Here is a 22,412-nt window from a genome sequence, read left to right on the forward strand (position 1 = left end):
AGTGTTCAATACTTATTTTACCCGCTGTATATACACAGACACACTGGTATATACACATAAAGGAAAAATATAACCACCTTTGCTTCATGCATTTTGTCACAACCAGGCTAAAATCAATCAAGAGATGTTTTGGATGACATAATAAAAGTAGCCCACTGGGTGACAAAGGTCTTTGCTGAAGGTAACTCCTTGCATGTGATCAATGTGTAGTTTTAAGAAAACACCTTTGATTTGATCAAGTTAAAAGCACACGTACTCACACTCAAAGTCGTGATCCAGCTTGTCTCAACATCAACAATTGTTGTAGATTTGCTGATATAACTGACTCACACAGTAGTTCTGGTTTGGTGATTCAAAAACAGCCCTCTTACTCAATCTCAGCTGTGAATGTGGTTTGCAATTTACAGAAATCTTTGGAGTACTAAATATTCTTTACAGAGCTCATTTGAAATGTGTTGTATTGTTTTTAACTATTTAGAATCAAGTTCCCACCACTGCTGATACAATATTAACCATGTAAATAATCCAATCGGGCTCCAGCTTCGATAAATTACATGGGATCTGCTGTCTGACTCATAAAATAAAAAGGAAAGCTGAATGTGCACACTTGCAGGATTGACAAGAAACACAATAACAATGTACAAATGAAAATATTAGCTTTACTGCAATCTGTACAAAAACACAAGACAAATACATTGTATCTAGCACTGCATAATGTTACATAGCACCAGTGTTTGCAGCCACAGTCAACTGCAGAAAACACTGAATCAAGTTCTTTGGCAACTAAATGCATGTACAGACCTTACAAAGGCTCAGTAAACTGTTCAACAGCATCCTGAACTTCAGTAGATACTGTTAACAAACCTTTTTTCTTTCCAGTTCCAGCTCCATCTCCAGTTTCATGTTAAAGACAGGGAACTGGCATTTCATATTGCACTTCACATAATCAATAACTCTGCTCTTTTGAGGATTTTGCAGTAGATGGTTTGATCCTGAAGTCTGTATCAGATGTGTGAGGTCATGTTTTCAGCATCCTCCTCTTCCCTGATCCGCTTCCCTCTGTAGGTGGAACAGCTATCAGCTGATCAGTACAACATCGTCACTTGCTGGAACTCTGCAACAACATGATCCAAAAAAGAAGTGTGAGACACTCAATGTCTCACCAACATAACCATATAAAGCAAATGCTTTCTACTTTAGGTCATGAATAAGGTTTCTTAAGCAAGTATCAAGATACAGTTTTTTGTCATAAGTTGCACATCAGTGACATTGACCTATATTGTAAAACATTTAAGTCCCGCATCTTTGAGATGTTGCATCTAATGTGTCTCAAAGGGTCACAGGAAGTAAAATTTAGAGACACACAGCTGCCTCTCAAGAGCAGTGATATTTCTCTAAACATTTACTACGTGTTTAGACTTTTGTTGTTGAGATATTCTCCTACACAGATCACCATAGTTGATTCCTATGATTCACTACAGCAAAACAAGCCGGTCTCTTTATTCTCTGTGTGCTTCCACCTGCACACAAGTTTGGCCATAACACACAGAGACAACTAAGGGATGCAGGACGAGGTTTGAGTTTCTCTTCATTGTACCCATTCTGAGAATAAATCCCCCAAAACAAGCACACTGAAAACGACAGTCTTGTCACCATTTCTTGTGTTTTGCTGTTTACTACATTACATTACATTACAGTCATTTAGTAGACGCTTTTATCCAAAGCGACTTACAATCAGTAGTATATTACATATCACTCCCAACAGAAACAACTAAATATGTTCCGGTTTCATTAAATCTGCAAACAATTAGAAATTTTTTTTCCCCCTTTCTCTTTATGATCTGCCATGAGCAGCACATTTTACTGCTGAGTTTGCAGACCAAGTCTTATTCCACAAACTGCTCCCGCCCTTTTGAGGATGTGAATGAATTTCAAAAGAGTGCAAGGAAGATGTGTCTAATCCAGAGAAATGAAGTAGAACAAACATTCCCATTCAAATCAACATTTTTAAAAAAGAACCTTAAAACCTGCTGCCCTTCTTTGAGACTTACTCATCATAGTTAGTAAACAAATAACAAAAGAACTACGTACAAAAACTTGACAACAGTGACCAAGAATTTTGCCCAGCCTCCAATAGGTGCATTGACCTGCAGCTCAATCGCAACAGGGAGGACAATCTTGAAGAAGCCCCGCATAAAGGGAATGACACAGTGGGGAGTTCCCTGCCTTAAGGTGGAACTGGCCTGTCCAAAAACCTCACAAATGAAGCTATGAGTGACACTAAGTCTGTGCAATGCAGATTGCAAGATCAAAGACAGGCAGATCAGAAGAAAATGCACCAAGGACCTGCAGGGCGGCAGATGCCAGGACGAGGAGATCCCTAATCCGGGTGTACGTGGATACTCCTTCCTCCTCAATTAACCTGCCAAATGCGAACAGGTCAAAACAGAGATTAATGCCCTTTCTGCTTGCTCAGAAAGTTTTGCATGCCTCATTGCCACTACATTACAAATTCCGATAAAGAGTAAAATTTGAAAACTTATTGCTTAGTTTACACACTCCTGTCACCAGGTAGGAAAGCACATTGCTATCGCCGGATTGGTGACAACTTTGTCCGGTTCATTTTTTGGAACCAATGTAGCATTTAAGCATGGTGGAAATTAAAGAGCTAGCTAGCTAACTAGCAGACAGCTGGCGGCCAGCGGCCTAAAGCTTTGTCTGGGTCTCCGTTGGTGGTCCTTTCGCCTCAACCTCAACTGCCGCTCCAGAGAAGTACAAGCTACAACCGTGTCCACTCTCCTACGGCAAGCTGAGACAAGTTATGGCCACACTGATGTGTGTTGCTGCCATAAAATCTAACAGCAATTGCCATTTTCTTTTGAACTATTCAAATGCACACAGAAAGCAGTCCCATGTCCGTTCCACTCCAATTCTATTTATATTGTCCAATCATTTTCTTAGAAAGCTAAACATACTCTGTATTTATGAATTGCTTCTGTGCACGGCTTAGCACTTCCTTCGTCAAATCTCTTTCAAACATAACACTGACTCTTTGGCTAAGCTGCTGTACACACATGCAGTTTATGAACTACATCAGATACAGTCCAGTCTTTCATCAGATAGATATTTTTGTCATTGTGGTAATCTGAAGAGCTATATTATATGGTTACAACCTTTTCTATAACTGTACATTCAATATTCAATTTCAACCACAAGACTCTTGAGCCACAATACATTATTTCAACTGCAAACTGTTTAGTTTTAAATCCAGATGAAGGGCAACCCCTTGCTTTCCAAACAAGATAACTTTGCCCAGTAGAAGATAACAGTATAGGAAGAGGCTAATTGCATGCAGATGAAATATCATCCAGTAAGACATTACCATGTTAGCTGAGAACATTAGAACGCTGATCTAATTTTTGTGTGTGGAGAGAGACAAAGACACTCATAAAAATGAAATTTGGTCAGTTCAGAGGCTCCAAATGACTGCAATTACAGAATGTGTGTAACTTGACAAGAGTTCTCCTAATGACGATGTCAGCCAACTCTGGCAGTTTGACACTCAACTCCACAGAAAGAGCTGCACATTCATTTGTCAGTCTAGCATTAAGTTTACACTATTACACATTATAACATAATGGCTCTGTAACTGACACTAAACTTCCTTAAACACTCAGACAACCAGGGCAGGAAGGCGCAATGGCTTAGTGAGAAAGACAGTGAAGCATGCAGGAAAGGTCACATAGTCAGAGTGTTAATGTCTGGTAAAATAATAGTGATGGAAGAGCCAAAACATTTTGCAAATCTTTAAGAATGCGAAACCAAAAGACAAAGTGAGACACCGCAGTCTGGTGAAGTGCAGCTTTTGGTTGAGTTTCGCAACCACTCTGCTTGGTAGAAGTAGACAGTTAAAGAGGAAGCAATGACCTTTCAACAAACACCTGTTTGTCTAATTCTACACTAAAGCTTCAAAATGGACAATATGAAACGAAACCTGACAATGCAATTAAATATTCAGACATATTAGTCCTCGGTTTACAAAAAGAGTATACGAAGTGGTGATAAAAGAGAAGACACAGTGTGACATCCTTCTACAAAATAAAACCACACAAACACGCAGACACATACACCAAAGAGTCCTTGAACTATGCACCACACATGCTGCTCAAATCAAATAACCCTTCCAAACTAACCACCGTGCTTTAACAAAACTTTTCCAGCTCAGTTGATTGAGTGTTGACCGTGGCCTGTTTATCTGGGAGGCAACACAGCAAGAGGGGGGAGGGAAGGATGGTTGGGGGGTTGGAAGGGAGTGGAAGAGGGTGGAGTGGGGGGGTTCTTCCCAGTGCACAGCCTCAGTTTCTCTGTAATCAGCCCATCATTGGGTGTGTCTGCATAGCTCCCACCGCTAATTTCATTGCTCTCAGACCACGTAAGCCCGAGCCAAACCACAGCGTGGAGGAAACTCAAGTCTGCTGCCTGCTGATGATAGAGATTGGATCATAGAAGAGGAATGAGCAGAAAACCGGGACATATAGACAAATACGATGTCTTGCTGTAGCAACAACGTGTTTAGCAAACTACTCAGAATTGTTTTTGTACGTGTAATGTTTGAGAGTGATTTACTTGAAGTCACTACAACGAACTTTAAACTGGTTTTGAAACAGTCTCAATGTAATACTGATGGGTCTATATGATCTACATAAGCAAACAAATCCATCAGTAAGAAGATTGGCTATTTCTATATAGTTATTCAGACTACAGCAAGGCCTCTGGCAGAGACCAAGTGGTCCCAGCTCCCTGCTGGGGTCCAACACTGACACCACACTGCTGGAGACCCAGGCCAAATGGCTGGGCTCGCTGTAGGGAAGGGAGGCACGGGGAGAACCAGAACCAGGTCCAAAGGGACCGGCAAAATAAACACAAAATGTAAGTTCCTTGTAGTAGCTTTAAATACACACATTAATGTAATGTAAAGCGATATTTTTTTGACCATTATAATTAAAGGAGGGCAAACAAATTTTTGTTTGACATCATTAATTTAAGCGCAGTGTTTGTACAGAAGCAGTTTCCAGATGTGAATGCGTGTGCACCAGGGTGTGTGAATAAAGATTCAATATTATTTAAGCAGCTTAACACAACTGTAAACTGTAAAACCATCATACCGTTGGCAGCAGCACAACACAGAGTATCTGATGTGACCATCTGTCTGACTGCTCTCCTCTAAAACAGGAAAATCTTTCTGTTCTCTGAGGAACTTCTGCAGGTCCGTCGGCGGGAATCCATCCTTTTGGAACCTCTGTTAATAAAAACACAGAATTGCAAACAATCATATCCGACACGTTCAACAATGCATAGCAGCAATTTTTTTTCATACTAGACTTAAAAGACTAATTCCACGCTGGATGATGATTCCTTTTTGCCTACACATTTGTTGCATGGAAGGGTTTAGACATTTGTCTTTTAAATCAAAACAACAGAGTACTGTGAAATATTTCTCATGGATTTCATGTTACTGCGCTCCCTTTAATGAAGACTTAAAGATGAATCTATAAAATGCCACAGCTTCCACCTCATTAGAACCAAACCAATGCAAAAGTACCTTGATGGTCTCATAGGAGTCGGTGATGAGTGCGATGAAGAGCGACAGCACCATGTAGATGAACAAGGAGATGAAGGAGTAGAGGTAGGCCCGGCTGAAGAGCCACACCAAAGTGTTTTTGTCCTTCAGCTGGGCGAAGGTGGTGAACATGTCGTCGCCGTTCAGCAGGGAGAACAGGCACTCCGCTACACGACTCAGGCCCTCAAACTACAGAGATGGAAGAGCGGACGTTGGATTGGATCACCGTTTTTAACACTTAACACAAAGGCAGCAAACAAAATACATCTGAGGACTTTTGAGATTAGCATGTTTTGCCTTTAGTTTCAACATGTTTTTTTTTTTTAAACCCAACACAAATGTTGATCCTAACAGACAAGTTATAGTTACAATGGAGGAGAATGAAACAAAAAGCATGATGTTTGTCAGAGGTGGAATGACCAATATAGAAAGACAAGCAAAGACACGGATGGCTAAAAAGGGAGAGCAAAGTTCCATCCAGAATGTGATGCTATCTCAATACAACATCCTGATCCCATTTCGACGGTATGGATTCCAGCACTTGGAGACGTGTGGGATGGCAAGTACAAGAACGTACTCTGTTTATTCCTTTAGTAAATATCAGAGGATCCTGGACGGGCTGACAGCCCACAACGGGGGACTCCCCCCCCCGGCCATGGCAATGTAAATATCGTGACTACGTCCCAGTTGACTGCACGATGGACAAACAGGGAACCGAAACCTGTTTTCCTCAACTGTATCCATAGCAACACTGCAAATGAAGTCACTTTCACTGAAAATATAAACCTTTCTTGTGGGTTGGACCTGGAAGCATTAGTGCATTTATCAACTAATCCTGAGCACCAGTTACGATACAATCAGTGCCATTTAGAAATTAAAAGCTGTAAAAAAAATATATATTATTAAAGCATTATTGGATATGATTCTTTATTAATTAAGACAGGTGGTCTTTGAGTAAACTGACCTGACAAACAAACTTAAATTCAGTCAACAACTTATTTACAGTAGTAACTCCTCTTCAGTTTAAAGATTTAAAGAACATTTTCCATCTGGTAAGTGAGACATCACTAAGCTCAGGGCGGCTGATCTCAGACTATCTCACATCTGTCTCTCCTACAGTACGAGCACTGCCTTGTTTAGACGCCCACTGCTTGTCGGACTTCCGTAAATAATTTATCTTAACGGGCAAGGACAGCTAAACACACATATTTTCCCTGATGGCACTTGCTGGCCAAGGTTCTCCCAGTTAAAGTGATAGTCTGACTTGAAGCTATAGGTCTCCCCTGTCCAAAGGTCCCCTGATTGCAGTTAAAATATATGTTTAGTATAGTAAATTCAACAATCTGTTTCTTACTTTATGTGCAGCCATTTTTTATATTTATTTTTTATATCTTAGGCAGTTAAAACACCGGATTGTTTGGTGGTGACTTAAGGGGTTTTAAGATGCAAATTGAGTTCTTCAGAGGACCTTTTCTCTCCACTTATTTTCCATCACCTCAATACAGTCAGATGTCTAAAAGGGAAAAATAGACAAGGATGTGAGTATGTGTGTGTGCATGAATGTGGAAAGTTTACCAGTCTTTTGGGTCGTAAGGACTGAATGCTGTTCTTATTGTAGCTGGGGGTTTCATGGACAAGACATATACTGACATCTTGTGGTTGTATATTCAGTGTGTTCAAAAAACATAAACATGGTAGACAACACATATGTTCATAAATTTTCGTTTCATGATTTAGAAAATACTTTGTATACCGTACATAAAAATTACAATATTTCCCAGTATCAATCCGCAGACAAATCATTGCAATTACCATGAGTTCTCAGTCTGCATAGATTGTGTTCAATCACAAAAAGCTGTTTCAGCCAATTTAATGATGTGCACAAATAAATGTTTGGGAACTCCTTACTCCAACTTTTTCTTTTGACCTCAGCAGTTCTGCAGGAAGGGACGAAGTCGCTGAAAAATGACTTAATAGTTCCCTTTGTTTCCAACAACTCTGACAGTAATAGCCAGTGCAGATTTTCACGCCAGCAACTGCCACACCTTAAACTCACTTCTCTAATATCTGGCCCTTAGGCCTCCACATCCTCTGCTCTCCTCAAACCAGTTAAGAGGGTTACCTTCTCATGGTATGGTCCCAGTACAATCCACCCGCAGAAGGTGTAGCCGAGGTAGATCATGCCGGCACAGCAGCAAAAACGCAGGACCTTGGGGAAGGCTGCTTTCATGGTTAAAATCAAAACCTAGACACAGGAAGTATGGACACATGAAGTATTGTTAAGCCACAACCAAATCATGAAGGAATGTGTAAGGACATTTGATTAGGGTTGGAGAAGGGATGAAAAAGGTAACCGACAATGAGTGAAATTCACAGACTCACATTGTATTTCTGGAAGTATCCCAGGTACCTGATCACGCTGACCCACACAATTAAAGTGGCTGTTCCCAGAAAGATACTGCACACGTCATAACTGGTCAGACTCTACCGGAAGAGGTGAAAAAACACAAGTCTTAGCCGGAAATCAGGGCTCAGTCTGTTAATATTTAGTTGCAAGGCCTCTGCTGCACTGACTAAGATAACAAAGAGTCAGGAAAAGTTTACTTAAGTTAACTTAAAGCTGCATGACTATAAATATGATTATATTGTTACAGGTTCACTATTTGTGGTAAACTGTGACGTGAACTGTGTGGATTATTTTATTAGGGCTTTAAGTACAATGTGAACTTGAAAAGAGGAACATCCTATTAATTGTTAACTAATGTGTGACATAATGTTTCATTTGGCTTTTATGTTCTAGGGTTATAACACAAATACCTCTATAAGGAGGACATTTTGTAAAAGTTGTGTCTTGTAGAATATAAAACTAAGTAAATCTAAACTTTCCTCTACTGTAGATACATTTAGTCAATTTGCCTTATTCCTTTCTTTCACAATATTTCAGGAAGGAAGGAAACTGGTGTAAACATATTTTTCCCTGCATCCTTATATAGTACCAAACCAATTAGATCATTTATTGTACATTTTTCACGCAAGGAGTCACAGCAAACATTTTGACTGGTTAAACCGAGTAAAGAACAGGTGGAATTGGTAACATTAATGATGTGCATTTCCAAATCATCGCCACACAAGCTATCCTCAACAACAGGAGACCGGCTTTGCTTTCCTGTGAAACAAAAGATCTGTCATGCTCTGTCACACTGAACATGGCGTCTTAAAAAAGGACAGACAGTCGGGTTAAAATTAACAGGTCTTCACAGTGACTGCATTGAACCTTTTCATTCCAAAGTCCAGCTGACACGGAGACACTCCTAGATTTGCATTTCTAAATTGCTTCATTGATCAGAGGACATCAAATCAGACAGAAGACCATGATTCAGCTTACCTTTGCCTGTATTTCCATCTTCAGTATTGATCCAATAATGGCCAAGAGGTCGCTGACAATGACCAGCACATACCAGCCGTTCAGAAACTCCTTCTGGTCATCCTCACACACTTTACGATTGTAGTTCTCATGGAAGAATCTGGAGAATCTCTGAAAAATACACAAATGCAAATTCAGTCCCTTTCAGAAAAAGATCTACAACAGTATCAGATCAAGTGAGAGACAACATGATTATACCAGTTTCAAAATGTCTGCAAATTATGCAAGAATTCAGCCACATATGATACAGATAATAAAGAGAATTTTAACTATTGTGACATTTGGCTGAAGAAAAGGAAAGAGTTTGCGGCTGAAAAATGTACTTCCCTGTACGATTTTATACTGTGTAAGCAGAGACTGAGCAGCTGACCTGAAGTAACCTGACAGCCAGTACGATGGAACGGGTGCACAGCACAGCCGATGTGAGGCAAACAAGGATGACGAAGCCGTCAAACACCAGCAGATAGTGTGTGTTCTTCTGAGCTGAAACAGAGACAAGTGTGTGTGTGTGTGTGTGTGTGTGAGAGAGAATTATCTTTTATGCAACTCCCTCACACTAATTACTGATAACACCATGTTGTAAGGAACACGCCTAACTGACAACCAACAGAAAAGTAATCTTGTATTCTTTTGGGCAACATACTTTAAAAAATATATTTTTTGTAATTCAAAAGCTTTTTCAGTGTAGTCCACAAGAATAAATTATAAATCACATATTGACAGGCAACCTACCACACTGTTAACGTTTTCTCAATATGAATTGACAAGACATTTATATATTACATTACTAATTCAACTCTCATGTAGGTTCCTCCTTTGATTCTTGAAACTTCTACCTGCCCTCTAGAATAGGCAAATTGTACAAAGCTCTCATCCAATAATCCGTAATGTTTTTGCTTTTTATTTACAGCCCAAGCAGCGATAGTCACTTCTGGAGTCCTACTGTTTTTGTTCTCCTTCTTCTCTGCTAAAAGTGTTTGTGCAGTAAAAACCTGAATACCAAAAGTCACCAAAATTGGCAGGTGGGTCCCAAATTATGCATATATATGGGTCATATACGGTCTTCAAGGATCTAAAGTTATCAAGGAATTACTGATACGGTGATGCATTTTGAAATTATACATTTTTAAACCTGTGTTTTGAAGTTAAATTTTACATAAATTATCATGAATCAAAATTGGTTTAAGCGATTGTAACCAAACTGCCACTACACAGTCTTGGGATATTTGACATTAGGGAATTAGCATCTCTTGATTAGCTCCATAGTCAGTAATTCACCCTCTCTGGGGATACAGAGGTCAAGGGTTTGAATCAGGAGGCCAAGTCCTGCTCTCCAACAATGTTAACATACGTAGTATGTTTTAAAGTGCTCATTGAGGTCAATCTGCTTGGACCACGATCATTTCTGCTTGCGGCTATATTATTTTATTGTGTTTAATTATTTTTTATTTCCTCATATGTTAGACAGCTACACCTTACCTGTCCCAGATATCTTCCAGTCCTGACATGCACAGCTCTGACTGTCTATGTCCAGGAATATTTTCACCTTTCCACTGTGACACTGGTTGTCAAATGTTATCTAGGGGATAAGGCCATAAGGAAAATAGATAAGTAAAATGATGAGGAAAGTAGTTGTCTTATCAGTCGAATGCTGTGTGGGAAATACTATTCAGCAAAAGAAGTATCAAATTATTCACCTGGATTTCACCTGCTCATGTATACTTTGTATTTCATAAAGGACAGAAAAATGTCTGAGCCATACCGTAATGAAGAACAAGTAGCAGTCAGGTAACTCCCGTGAACGCACCGTCTGCAGGTTGATGCCTTTCAGCTGGAAGGTTATTTTCATGTCAACAAGCCTGAAAGCAAAAAAATGGAGGATTTTAATTAAATCAGAGAAAAGTAAATGATGCGTGTTTGCTGTAGCTACATACAGCACATTGATGGGAGCATGGTTACCTGTAAAAGTCCAGATCAAAAAAGGATGAATTATGGGTTTTCCATTGGTTTGCAGTCTTTGGATCATGTGACATACAAACTGAGAGAGATGAGATGAACAGGGTGAGAAAATGAGCATAAAGTCTGAGATTTTCTATTGCCCCAAAGAGCCAATAGAAGTCTCTCACAATATTTATTATTTAGTAATTCAAGTTCTACCATAACAAGGATTGTACCATGTAACATTAATTCATTCTTGTATCCAGTTTGTATCTGGAATTACTTTTTTATGGGCTGTTTTATACACGATATCAGAAGTGTATATTCCATGAAGACACAAAGAGGTAATCAAGAAAACAATTAACGGATATGAGGCTGATACAGACTGATCAGATATGGAGGACAATGGGGCCGATTTATTTATTTAATTCTATGTTCATATACTTTTTACATTATAAACTGGAATTTGAATCCCTATTTATGTTTTGACATTCCTGCATTAAAACCGTTTACCGTTGAATGAAATTCCTGTTCATTTTGAAGATTTTGTTTATCCAAGTTGATGGTCCATTATTTGTAATATAAATAATAAATGACAATTCAATACATTTATAGCAAGGTATCTATTTTTAACATTTTGTTTAACAAAGTTAAGATGTTTAATTAAGTCCAGCCTGATGCTGCCTTACAGATTAATGTATGATCCCAGTCATTTCCATATAGTGAAGCATAGAGTTTATTAATTAAAACACTGATATCGGATCAGTACTCGATATCGGCCAATTCCCGGTGTCCAGGTATCCTGAACGTTATCAGGACTGACAAATCATATTGGTGCATCCCAACTGTGACATCTAAAATTGCAGGTGTGCTCTAAAGCAAGAGGAAATATTGACAACAGAACAACAATAAAGTTTGTAAATGTTCCTTCTCACCTGTCTCCAGCTGGGCATCTATATCATACGCCTCATCTGAGGGCTCCACGCTGCCCCTCTTGTAATATTCTTTACAGATGATGAGAGGCAGCAGATGACCGTCCTCATCCTCACCGTAACTGATGGGACCCACAGAGAGCCGGCCCAACTGGCTGTACTATAAATGTCAGAAGCATCAGATAAAAAGAATAAACTGTAAAAACTGTGATTTACATCATGTTAGATTTAGGCTGCAAACTGCCATATCGAACACGAAGCCTGGTCAAATATTAAGTAGAACGTAGCAGTTAAGTAGCCTGTTTAATGTTGAATAGTTTAAAAATCACATCGATTTCGATTGAGTGTAGGTGTGTAAGGTGAGGCGGTTGAACATGCCTGATCCAGGACATAAAACAGACTGTCGTAGACACTTTGTTGGGTGTAAACAGCAACACTGTAATCGTCCTCGTCCACACCGCTGTAGTCCTTCAGGAAAAGGTTTTTGAGCGCCATTGTGTTCTCCTCCTTATAGGACACCACCAGCTGGTTGCTGAGGCCGAACAGGATGAGCTACGGAGGAAACAACAGGGGGAAAAGGGAAAATTCATGTTTCATGTAGATGATTTGTGAAGGTAACTAACTAAATTTAATCCCATTTAATATTTATACTTTTTGGAATATTTTCAAAGACATGTCAGTAAAATTGTATGGAATATTTATCTTCAGTCAGAAATATACATTTTTAAGATCTTTCTTAAGTATTGCAGGATATCCTGATGGACTGCACTATGTTGTCCACCTTGTTATGTCATTCTCAATTTCTCAACACTGATATGGACTTTGTCTTCACATACAACAATACACTTTGTAACTAGTAACTTTTAAAATAGTTGTTTTCTTTTTTTTAAGCTTTACCAGCAGCAAGAAGAGCAAGGCACAGATATAAAACAGACACACTCAGATTATGCAGGATCCTGTTTGTTTAAATGTGCCCTGACTAATATCAACACTAATCCATACAGGTTTTATTGCACTACACAACACACCTTGGACAGAGTACAGTATACAGGAAGCATGTTCTGGGTGGATCTTCTCCCCTAATCTACATTCATCCCACTTCACATACCTGTGTTGTGATCATAACAATTTTAAGAATCTGCACCACAAGTTTCCAGGGTATGTGTCGTCGGGCCCGGTACTTCTCACACGGGCTCATGAAGTAATACTTCAGGTCATCTCTCAGGTTCTCCTCTTTGATACCATCTTGAGTGGACGCAGAACTGAAAAGAGAAGTTACATTATGTTTATATCTTCCCTAAGCTGGGAGACAAAGAAAAATTGTATGATCAGCGCAGGATGCAGCACTCTGGGTTGAAAAAAAAACAGAAGTGAAAGCAGCAGTTATTTCATTATAGTTTACTTGAGCAATAGTCATCATTCACAGGAAGGACTCCATGTACCAAGTACACTGCCTGCATTCATGCTTCCCGGGTTTAAGTCCAAGGTTAGTTCAGGGAGTGCACTTTCAATATTTTCCCAACAGTTTGTCAGCCACAAGCTCTCCCTGACTGAGTGCAAACCCCCTCATGCTCCTTCAACGGTTGTTAGAAATGAATAATAAGGAGTTTTCTTTTCTCCACATTTTACAGTTACTTTCAGCTCAATGTGTTGTTTTAAAAAAACTATTTAGTCGTGTCAGGAAGAATTAAAAGACTGGTGCTGTTGTTAAAGTTAGGACAACAATATCTAGGTTATGTAAATGAGTTTATGTTCATTTTTTACAACAAAATCTGGTGTTTCAAAACATAATTTTTTAAACTCTTTAACAATTTGCATGCACCTGAGCTAGTTTTGAACGCCAGTCATTTAAAAGGAATAACTTACCTAATTGAATTGCTCCGGTCCAGATACCGAACCAATAATTCCATGATTGATTTTTTCACGTGGACCCACAACTTCTAAAAGGGTATGTAGCTGTCAAAAGACAGACGGACACTTCGCAGAGACAAGCAACTCTCTTCAACTGGGTGATCCGTCACACCACGCACCTTCCAGTCGGCCAATCAGGAAATGAGTTTCAGCCGACTCAAAGGTCTCCAATCTCCGGCTCAGGGAACCAGCAGCGGCCCCCGAGAGGCTCGAGATGCGTCGACGGTAAAACAAAAAAGAAAATGCTTAATCTCTACTGTTCTGCAGTTATATTTGAGATTACATGAGAAAGACTCAATAGCACAAACGTCGACGGAAAATGTTGACCCGTCTCTATTGCCATAGTTGTTATTTGCCTTCCTTGTATACGTTATATTTAGATTAGGAATAACTAGTGGGGAAACACTTATTTTGTGGGCTTAGTCAGGTTAATCAGCATAGAGTTTTATATTTAATGCAATATTAAAACTCCAAAAACTCCCTAAGTGTCCTCAACAGCCCTGTCCGCAATGTTGAGTAACACCAATGACATAATTCCATTTAGTTTCATTTATACATATGTATAAATGAAACTAAATGATTGTATATGTATATATATATATATATATATATATATATATATATATATATATATATATATAAATAAATATATCTCGGTTATTGATTTTAGACTTTATATCAGTAACTGATTTTGTAATATACACATGGTTTATGAATTTAGGAAATTCACCAATTACAACTTCCTCCATTGTGCCTAACCATGACAGCAATCCCGTTATATTTTGCATAAGCAGTTTGACTTGTCCAACACAAAATGAAAGGAAGTAGCACTGCTGTTCAGCAAAAGTGACTTTTTCAAGCCCTCTATGAAGAAGCAGTTAATAATCACAAAAATAACGTATTAAAAAAACATCAGGAGATTGTTATCCTTTTTGAATGACTAAATACAAACATATTTCAACTTCAAAATTTAAACATTATTTGTTTATTATAATTATAACAAATAAGTGGCCATCATAAGATTGAAAATAGCAAAGTTTGTAAAAGCATGATTTCTGCCACTGGATAAGACAAACCACAACACCAGCTTAAGTAGTGCTGTTATCAGCATATTGATTTCCTGTTTCCCTTATACCTGTTTTAATCTGGCTGCTCTGCGATTTATTTAACTTTTTCCTCTTTCAAACTGAGAAAATACAGTTTAGCTGAAATCATCATGAAAAAATATACAGATTGACCAATCATTGGTGACTCTGTTCAGGAAAAGTAGAAGAATTGACCGCACAGCAAGTTACTTCGAACTTCAAAATGTTCATGTACATGCACATTTCTAAAAAGTCAGTCGGGGACATCAGCTCTCCTTGGCATCATCGCTTCAGCAATCCAGCAAGAGGCACCAAACACTGACAACGTTTATCGTCCATCTTTGACTGATGTTGAGGCTGCCTACTCCGCTGATGTCTCCTGAACAGGAACTCCAACTGTTTCGATAGATGGCAGTGAGACAGAGGTGAGGTCTTCAGCTGAGGGGAGCACATCCTGCAGTGAGGGGGTTTACATTGAAAATATATATTAAAACAAAAATCCTTACATGTTCAGATAGTAAATAAATAAGAGTAAATAAATTAATTACACTAATTTAGGAATTAAGCATACTACTGACCTGAAAAAAATGACATTTAGTTGCGTTCAATTTCAGAAAGAGAAGCGTTTGTTTCATTTGCTGCTACAACCCTTCAGAAAGCAATACAAAAATCAACTAAATTCACTAATTTGCAGTAGAATTCCACCTCTTTATTGTTAACAAAATTATAAGATAAATCCTTTTATCAGTTGTTCACAAGTGTCACATTTATAACCAAGGGTATCGATTATGCTCATGAGAGGAAAAAGCTAAATATCTCTGTTGGAGAAAAGATGAAGGGGTAGCTAAAACCAATTTTAATCAAACACTAATTTAATTACATTTTTGGCATCACCAAGTTAAACACCAGTTTGCCATGGCACCCCACTTAAAATCCACTGCGCTTATAATAAGAGTTATTAAAAGTATGGTGTGGCAGCAAATAAATAAGCATATATAGTTATACCATCTATCCATGGGTTACTGGCATTCCCATTCACAAGCACATGCTCATTAGTTTTCATCAAAGCACAAAATGAATAAAAACACGAAACCGGCTACTGCCAATGAAAATGTGTCACAAAAATATGATCTAGTTATTAAACATTTATTTACCTATTTATGTCGCATGTGAAAAGCTGAAGCATTAAGACATAACAAACAGTGTACTTTAAAGGTTAAATAACATCACTATTGTAGGTCTTGTGTTATCTATGATTTGGTGGAATTTGATTTAGTTTTTGTGTACTTTCAATTGAACTCACCTTAACATCAGCTGGTGGAGGCCGCCTCTCTGATGGCGGAGATTGAGGTGCTGCACGGTCTCTGCTGAGTTTATGTTGAGAAGGCTTTTCATTCACTTTCAGCGGTTTACTCTTTGAAGGCGATGAATCTGATTCAGTGGGTTTAGTTTTTGATTTGGTTGTGTTAGCAGCAACACCGCCAGCACCCTCTCCTTCTGGCTCCTCTTGTGTCTCAAGCAGGTTTTCGGAATCTGACTCAGCGGAGAGATCCCGCCCCGCCTCCCGCAGCCCAGCATCCGTCTCGTCCTCACTGTAAAGAGGCTCGGCAGTGCCTACTGACTCCACCTCCACCTCTTCCCTGCGTCGGTTGGGCTGCCTCTGACGAACCTGGTTCCTGTTTGGTTGGCCTTCAATGGCTCGTTGTATCGGGGCCTGTTGCGGTGCGTCGCCTCCTGCTAAGTTGTCACCGCCCTGGATCTCCTGGACGCCAGGCTGCCGTTGCTCCAGCTGTGGAGGAGGTGGATCCCCTCGAGGGCGACGAAAAGGCGCAGCGATGCCATGCCGGAAGGCTGCCTGCACACTTCCATACATGCATACCTGTTGAAGAGTTAAATTAATATAACAGTGTTTCGACACATTATCTGATCTCATTTATTTGCGTCAAGGGTCAATGTAATTTCCCAAGTGTCCTTACCACAATAGCGAACACGATGGTGAAGAGTACTGGGATCTGCAGGGTAATTGGTAGATCTTTGAGGAGTGCAACAAGAAACTCACTGATCCCCTGTCCAACGTGCTTGAGCGGCTCTGTGATGAAGGTTGTGATGGTAACTGCAATCGCCTAAACAGAGAGGGATGTTTAGAAAGTAACTTTCTTTGTGTGATACCCACATTCATGCAGATATTTAAAACTGATTTGAGTTAAGGAAGACTCTTGATGTTGAATGGGAACACATTCATTTGACAAAGGGAAATGCTTCAATTGATTTCCACAATAAATTACAAAAAAACTGGAAAATAAAACAGCATTAACATTTGTCATATTTATGTCATTATTACGCAGCATAATATAGCCTGTATGTACAGTGAAAAGTCATACATGCCATCTGTGGTGGATGTGGCCACAGCCCCACATTTGTTTGTCATGTTGCTAGTTGGTTAATTAGGTTATATTAATTTATTAATCTTTGCGTTGAGTGACTTGGCTGCTGAGTAATCCTTCCTGGTCTGACAAAAGATGGGGTTGAGCCTGGTTTTATGCAGAGGCCCAACCCGAGGACCCTACCATGAGGTCTGACAGCATCGGGGGATCTGGGCTTCTTTGTGTTACGTTTTATATATTGTCCATGTTGTCCTCCGCTGTATGCATTTGTTGGTTTTATCAGTCAGTATATAGGTTTCCCTCACGTTTCATTTGGGGAGGACTGTTAATGGAGTTAACATCTGGTTTTGTTAGTCTTATTCTTCAATCAAGTTATGTTTTGTTCACTTGTTTTAATGGGGCCTTATAACGCTCAATTAATTTCTTTGTAGTTGTTTGTTTTATTGAATATTTTTGATATGAACCTGTGTTTCCTTGTGCCTTGACTGCTTGGTCCAGGACACCATCACAATAATAATAATAATTATTATTATTATGATTATGTGTCCTGGACTGCTTGGTCCAGGACACCATCATAGTGACCTACCTTGGTTGGAGGAACCAGCAGAATGGGGTTGACCACGATGGCTTCGTAGTATTTCCTGCAAGGGTCATCTTGAAGAGTCCAGGTGCTTCTGAACCACTCTGCAAGAAAACATCCAAAGAAGGTATAGGGGGCTAAGAAAGCAACTAATAGAGTTAATTCAGTGCAAGCTAGTGCCTCATCAAAGGCTAAGTAGTGACACTGTCAGTAGTAGACTGTGCATCTTCTCCAAGAAAATCATTCAAAACACTTAAAACAATATGATTTGCACATTAAAGGTTAACATCAGTTTTTTCAAACTAGACATTTTTTCCCATGTTTATGTGTCCAAGTGAGTAATGGGGACAACAATTTTTGGAATTGGGTCCAGTATTGAGCGAGAACACTGCTGATGGCAGCTGCTAAACGGGCTGCAATGTAATTGCTTGATTTAGCAACAAGTAAACAGTAAAAAGTGTCTGAGTAATCCTTATTTTCATTCTAACAATACAGCAAATGATAAATGGTTGAAGATATTTAATATACTGTACATTTTCACTTGTAATTGGCTCACCTTTCAAGCTATCACTCCAGTCAATTTTCTTCACTCCGGTGCATTTTTCAAAGACACCATCCATCTTTGCCATCTTGCTTTGGTGCTCAGCAAAGGCAATCTGAAAAAAAATGTCATGGTATGTCTAAAAAAAACTGAAAACTTATTACAAACTTGGGTCTAAATTTTTTTTTTATTAAAATAACTGAATGACAGCTAAACAAGAGCAAAAGAGCTTCACCTTGTACAGATATAGCCAGTTCCAGATAATACTGACGAAGAAGCAGACAGCAAACAGTCTCCTGAACTGCACGAACCATGACACCGTTGACCACAGCTCAGTGCATATGATGGCCACTATGACCAGAACACCCAGTCCCATCTGGAGCACAAACAGACAGAGTAAAACTTGACTGGTTGCACGAGATGGGAAACAACTTTTAACACTAATTATTAAAGCTGCAGCTATTATTCAACAGATCGATCAGTGGACTGGCAATAAAAATAATCACAATAAACTGTTTTGTTAATCGATTGACAAGTAATTTTTCATGAAAAAAATTGAAGAAACGTTTGTTTTCAGTCCCTCAAATAAAGAGATTTCCTGCTTTTCTGTTTTAAATTATATTAAATTAAATATCTTTGGGTTTTGGACCGACAAAATAGGACCCATAGACATCAAGACATTGAGAAATTGGGATGAACATTATTCCCTATTTTAGAGATAAAACAAACAATGAATTAATCTAGAAAATAATCAGCAGATCAAACAATAATTAATATAATCCTTAGGTGCCCAACAAAATATACACCAGCAGCATTTTAAATAAAAACATGAAACGTCTTAGCCAGCTGGATTGTAAGTGTTATTATTGTTTAAAAGCTCCATTTCATTTTTAAAGTTGAAAACTCAATAGTTTGACAGAAAACATTTAATCGCATTTTTTGTTGTAATGAATTCTCCTTTCATCCTGCTGCTCTGCTATCATCAGGATACTTTCCCTCTCGGTGGTGTTAGACCTCCACAAGTATACATGTGAAAAGAAGATTAGAAACTAATTTAAAAGCACACATGCCCAAGAAATGGCCTTTCTCCAGTAGATATCTAGCGCATGTATGTCTAAACCTAAGATACATTTTAGAAACCAGGTTTGTTGTTTAAATGATGTTATGAAATTAGTTTGATGGAGAAAGCGGGCAGTATCCTGCTTAATTAAGAGCACATACATACACTAAGGGTGAAACTGCAAAATGTTCTTGTATAAGTACTGCACTGGCTAAAAGAAAAAACTACCAGAGAAATCTGCTTTGTTCTCGCATTACATTTAGAGGTTTTTGGTTTTAAAAGTCATCTAGTGTGCACTAGGCGTTGAGGATATACATTTTCTCTCTAAATAAACCAGATACACAAGTTTGCAACACACACTCCAGTCTCACTCAAGACACATGCAAAAAGACTTCAGACTGAACTCAAATTTAAAATTTTTGACTACGAACGGTAAGTGTTGCTTCATTTTTTAACAATCTGAAAACAAAGATTCCAGATTAATGAATGAGCTTACTTTTAATAGTGTGTCCAGCTCCATGCCAAAGGTGTCTTCAAAACGCCACTTCCAGGCCTCATAGTCATGTGGTCTGAGATCCACCAGTATCTGACTGATGGCATTGTCTAGAGCCCCTGTTCTCCAACTGTCTTCACCCTCCAGAAGTGTCTGAATCTCCGCCATGGCTTGTGTGGAGAGTTTGATTTTGGCATCATAGAAGACATCCGAGGAGTCACTGGGCTGGGGACAAAAGGGGACAAATATAAGAGTATTGCAAGAAGAGTTCAGTAAAATGCCTGTACAATTACTAAAGACATATTCAAAGCCACATAACACAGCCTAATACATACGAAATGACCACTTACCAAACCAACTCTTTGGATTTCCTTCCGGAGTCTGGTGAGGAATCGTTTGAACACTGGATTGCATGTAGGCTGCTGTGAGATGAGCTTGATATTCTTCTTTAGTTCTTCAATCTGAATGACAGCAAAGCACAATATTTGTAATGCCTGACAGATAGGAGGTAGCTTTTAGCATTTGCCATGTAGAGATTGAGGGTCTTTCTCTTTTCCCAATTTTGTGCCTCCTCGATTCCCTTCCTCGCCTCCTTGGCTTGCATCTCAGTCCCGCTCATGGGACATGCTAGCAGAAGAGGCACGAAGGAGAAAGGAGGAGAGAGGAGTCTAAGCAAAAGGCATTTAAAAAATGAGTCATTCTTGCCTCGGGCTGTAACTTTAAAGCGTCGTCAATTAAATATGAGGTATGGCATAGCTGATCAGTTGTTCATTGTTTAGTTATACCGCTGTATTATATGATCTCTGTCAGATGAGCATAACAGTGTTCATGACAACTTATATATTTACTATTAATTCAATTCAGAACGTGGAACGATTTTATATATTTTATTGTGTGAAGCAATACAAATGTTTGTACGAAAAGTACTTTACAAATAAAGAGTGAGATATATTATACGTGACATATATATGTCACGTATAATATATCTCACTATTTTATTTGTACTATATATATATATATATATATATATATATATACACACACACATTAACACACTCCTGTCTTTCAATATGACAACATGAAAAACAGTTTATTAGTGCTGAATTTAAGAGATGGTTCTTATTGACATAATAATTTGACGTCCGCAGCAGTTTGCATTTGTAAACATCATGTCAGGATTATTGAGGTTGAATTGGATTTAGCTAAATTCAGTTTAAAAACATAAGTATCAGGTGAATGTCATTAAGAAATGTGGTTTAAAAACAGATATAAATTCCAAATTATTTCCTTTTTTATTTTACCATTTTATCTTGCTTCTGTCAGAAAATGACTGATTACTGTTTGACTTTGACAGTAACTAAAGATGTAGAGTGTGCTGCAGTGGTAAAGCTAGCTCCTATTCGTATTCGTATTAGTTTGTTGCACTTATTGTATTCGAGTTAGCTTGTTGCCCTTATTGTATTCGTATTACTTTGTTGCACATATTGTATTCGTATTAGTTTGTTGCACTTATTGTATTCGTATTAGTTTGTTTCTGCACTGTACTGCACTGTACTTTTGCTCTGGTTTATGCTCTTAGATGCTTGTTTAAGAAAGGAGATGCACTTATGACTTCTGGTGACTAGTAGTTCTCTTGAATACCTCTATGTTGAATACACTTATTGTAAGTCGCTTTGGATAAAAGCGTCTGCTAAATGACTGTAATGTAATGTAATGCCTATAAGTACTCTGAATTCCTGTAATTAATTTCCCCAGAAGAACTTCGTAGAAATGTTAGTGCCATATAATCACAAACCTGTCCCTGTAGATCCACTACATGTGAGTCACAAGGCGTCAGGTCCACTTTGCTGGAGTCCTGATTATACTCTCTTCTCTTGGTTGGGACTTTGGCATACTGTTCTGGCTGCAAGGCATATGTACAATACACACATATTAATAATCACAACGTTACCAAATGTAATTTGGTCAGTGAATTTATTTAACGTCAGCAAACCTCTGCAGGCTTCCTCATGGTTTTGGTGCTTGCATCGTAGTTGAGCATATCATAAGGGTCTATCCAGTCTGCGTCCTCTCCCTGCCCTGTGGCAGCCAGAGACAGGCTGCATGCCAGGACAACGAGGAGCATCCTGGAAAAGGGGGAGGATGGTACTTCCCCACCTAACCGTGCAGCGTTAAAGCAAGCTGTAACAAGAACACTTCCAGGAAAGTGAAAGTGAAAGAGAGTCTCAGTATGGTCGAAAAGCGCACTTTAAATCAAGCACAGCTGAGTGAATAACGTTGATTAGCTTAGCATGCTAATGGTAGCTGCTATGATAATATCAGACCCACCCACTCAAACACTTTATAGAGAAACGCGAAGGTTTCAATGATATGAGTCATGTTAAATACCTTCCCTATGCTCTAGTTGCGCGAACAGCTCATTACAATAACACTTTACGACCCAA

The 22,412-nt window shown here is 38.8% G+C and overlaps 2 protein-coding genes across 4 annotated transcripts; both read right to left on the reverse strand.

Annotated features, from left to right (window-relative positions):
- Positions 1 to 641: 641 nt before the first annotated feature.
- On the reverse strand, positions 642 to 14,060 carry mcoln2 (mucolipin TRP cation channel 2). The gene is made up of 14 exons (XM_054602774.1): positions 13,781 to 14,060; positions 13,023 to 13,176; positions 12,293 to 12,466; positions 11,918 to 12,074; positions 11,004 to 11,082; positions 10,807 to 10,903; positions 10,524 to 10,623; positions 9,415 to 9,527; positions 9,006 to 9,155; positions 8,003 to 8,104; positions 7,743 to 7,865; positions 5,603 to 5,809; positions 5,166 to 5,299; positions 642 to 1,114 (listed from the first exon to the last, which is right to left on the reverse strand). Exons 1-14 carry the CDS (start codon positions 13,822 to 13,824, stop codon positions 1,078 to 1,080), a joined length of 1,671 nt encoding a protein of 556 aa, XP_054458749.1. The 5' UTR covers positions 13,825 to 14,060; the 3' UTR covers positions 642 to 1,077.
- Positions 14,061 to 14,535: 475 nt separating this feature from the next.
- On the reverse strand, positions 14,536 to 22,412 carry clcc1 (chloride channel CLIC-like 1). Of its 3 annotated transcripts, none has more exons than XM_054602530.1 (11): positions 22,357 to 22,412; positions 21,962 to 22,163; positions 21,764 to 21,871; positions 20,319 to 20,429; positions 19,972 to 20,193; positions 18,651 to 18,791; positions 18,431 to 18,530; positions 17,881 to 17,978; positions 16,887 to 17,033; positions 16,214 to 16,789; positions 14,536 to 15,364 (listed from the first exon to the last, which is right to left on the reverse strand). In XM_054602530.1, exons 2-11 carry the CDS (start codon positions 22,091 to 22,093, stop codon positions 15,272 to 15,274), a joined length of 1,728 nt encoding a protein of 575 aa, XP_054458505.1. In that variant the 5' UTR covers positions 22,094 to 22,163; positions 22,357 to 22,412; the 3' UTR covers positions 14,536 to 15,271. The 3 variants fall into 3 exon arrangements, 2 of the variants coding, with proteins under 2 accessions (XP_054458505.1, XP_054458504.1); XR_008531363.1 differs by adding an exon at positions 15,489 to 15,559 and having other exon boundaries at positions 15,284 to 15,364; positions 21,962 to 22,402; XM_054602529.1 differs by having other exon boundaries at positions 21,962 to 22,402.

The sequence above is a fragment of the Anoplopoma fimbria genome, chromosome 8, assembly GCF_027596085.1.
Source record: "Anoplopoma fimbria isolate UVic2021 breed Golden Eagle Sablefish chromosome 8, Afim_UVic_2022, whole genome shotgun sequence".
NCBI lineage: Eukaryota > Metazoa > Chordata > Actinopteri > Perciformes > Anoplopomatidae > Anoplopoma > Anoplopoma fimbria.

Coding starts and splice junctions, on each gene's coding strand:
- mcoln2 (XM_054602774.1), bottom strand. CDS start 13,824: ATGGAATTATTGGTTCGGTATCTGGACCGGAGCAATTCAATTAG. Junction 10,904..11,003: donor TTTGATCTGGACTTTTACAG/GTAACCATGCTC, acceptor TTTTGCTTTCAG/GCTTGTTGACATGAAAATAA. Junction 9,156..9,414: donor TGGCTGTCAGGTTACTTCAG/GTCAGCTGCTCA, acceptor TGTATTTTTCAG/AGATTCTCCAGATTCTTCCA.
- clcc1 (XM_054602530.1), bottom strand. CDS start 22,093: ATGCTCCTCGTTGTCCTGGCATGCAGCCTGTCTCTGGCTGCCACAGGG. Junction 18,792..19,971: donor AGCTGGACACACTATTAAAA/GTAAGCTCATTC, acceptor TTTGTGCTCCAG/ATGGGACTGGGTGTTCTGGT. Junction 17,979..18,430: donor CTGGAGTGATAGCTTGAAAG/GTGAGCCAATTA, acceptor GTTTTCTTGCAG/AGTGGTTCAGAAGCACCTGG.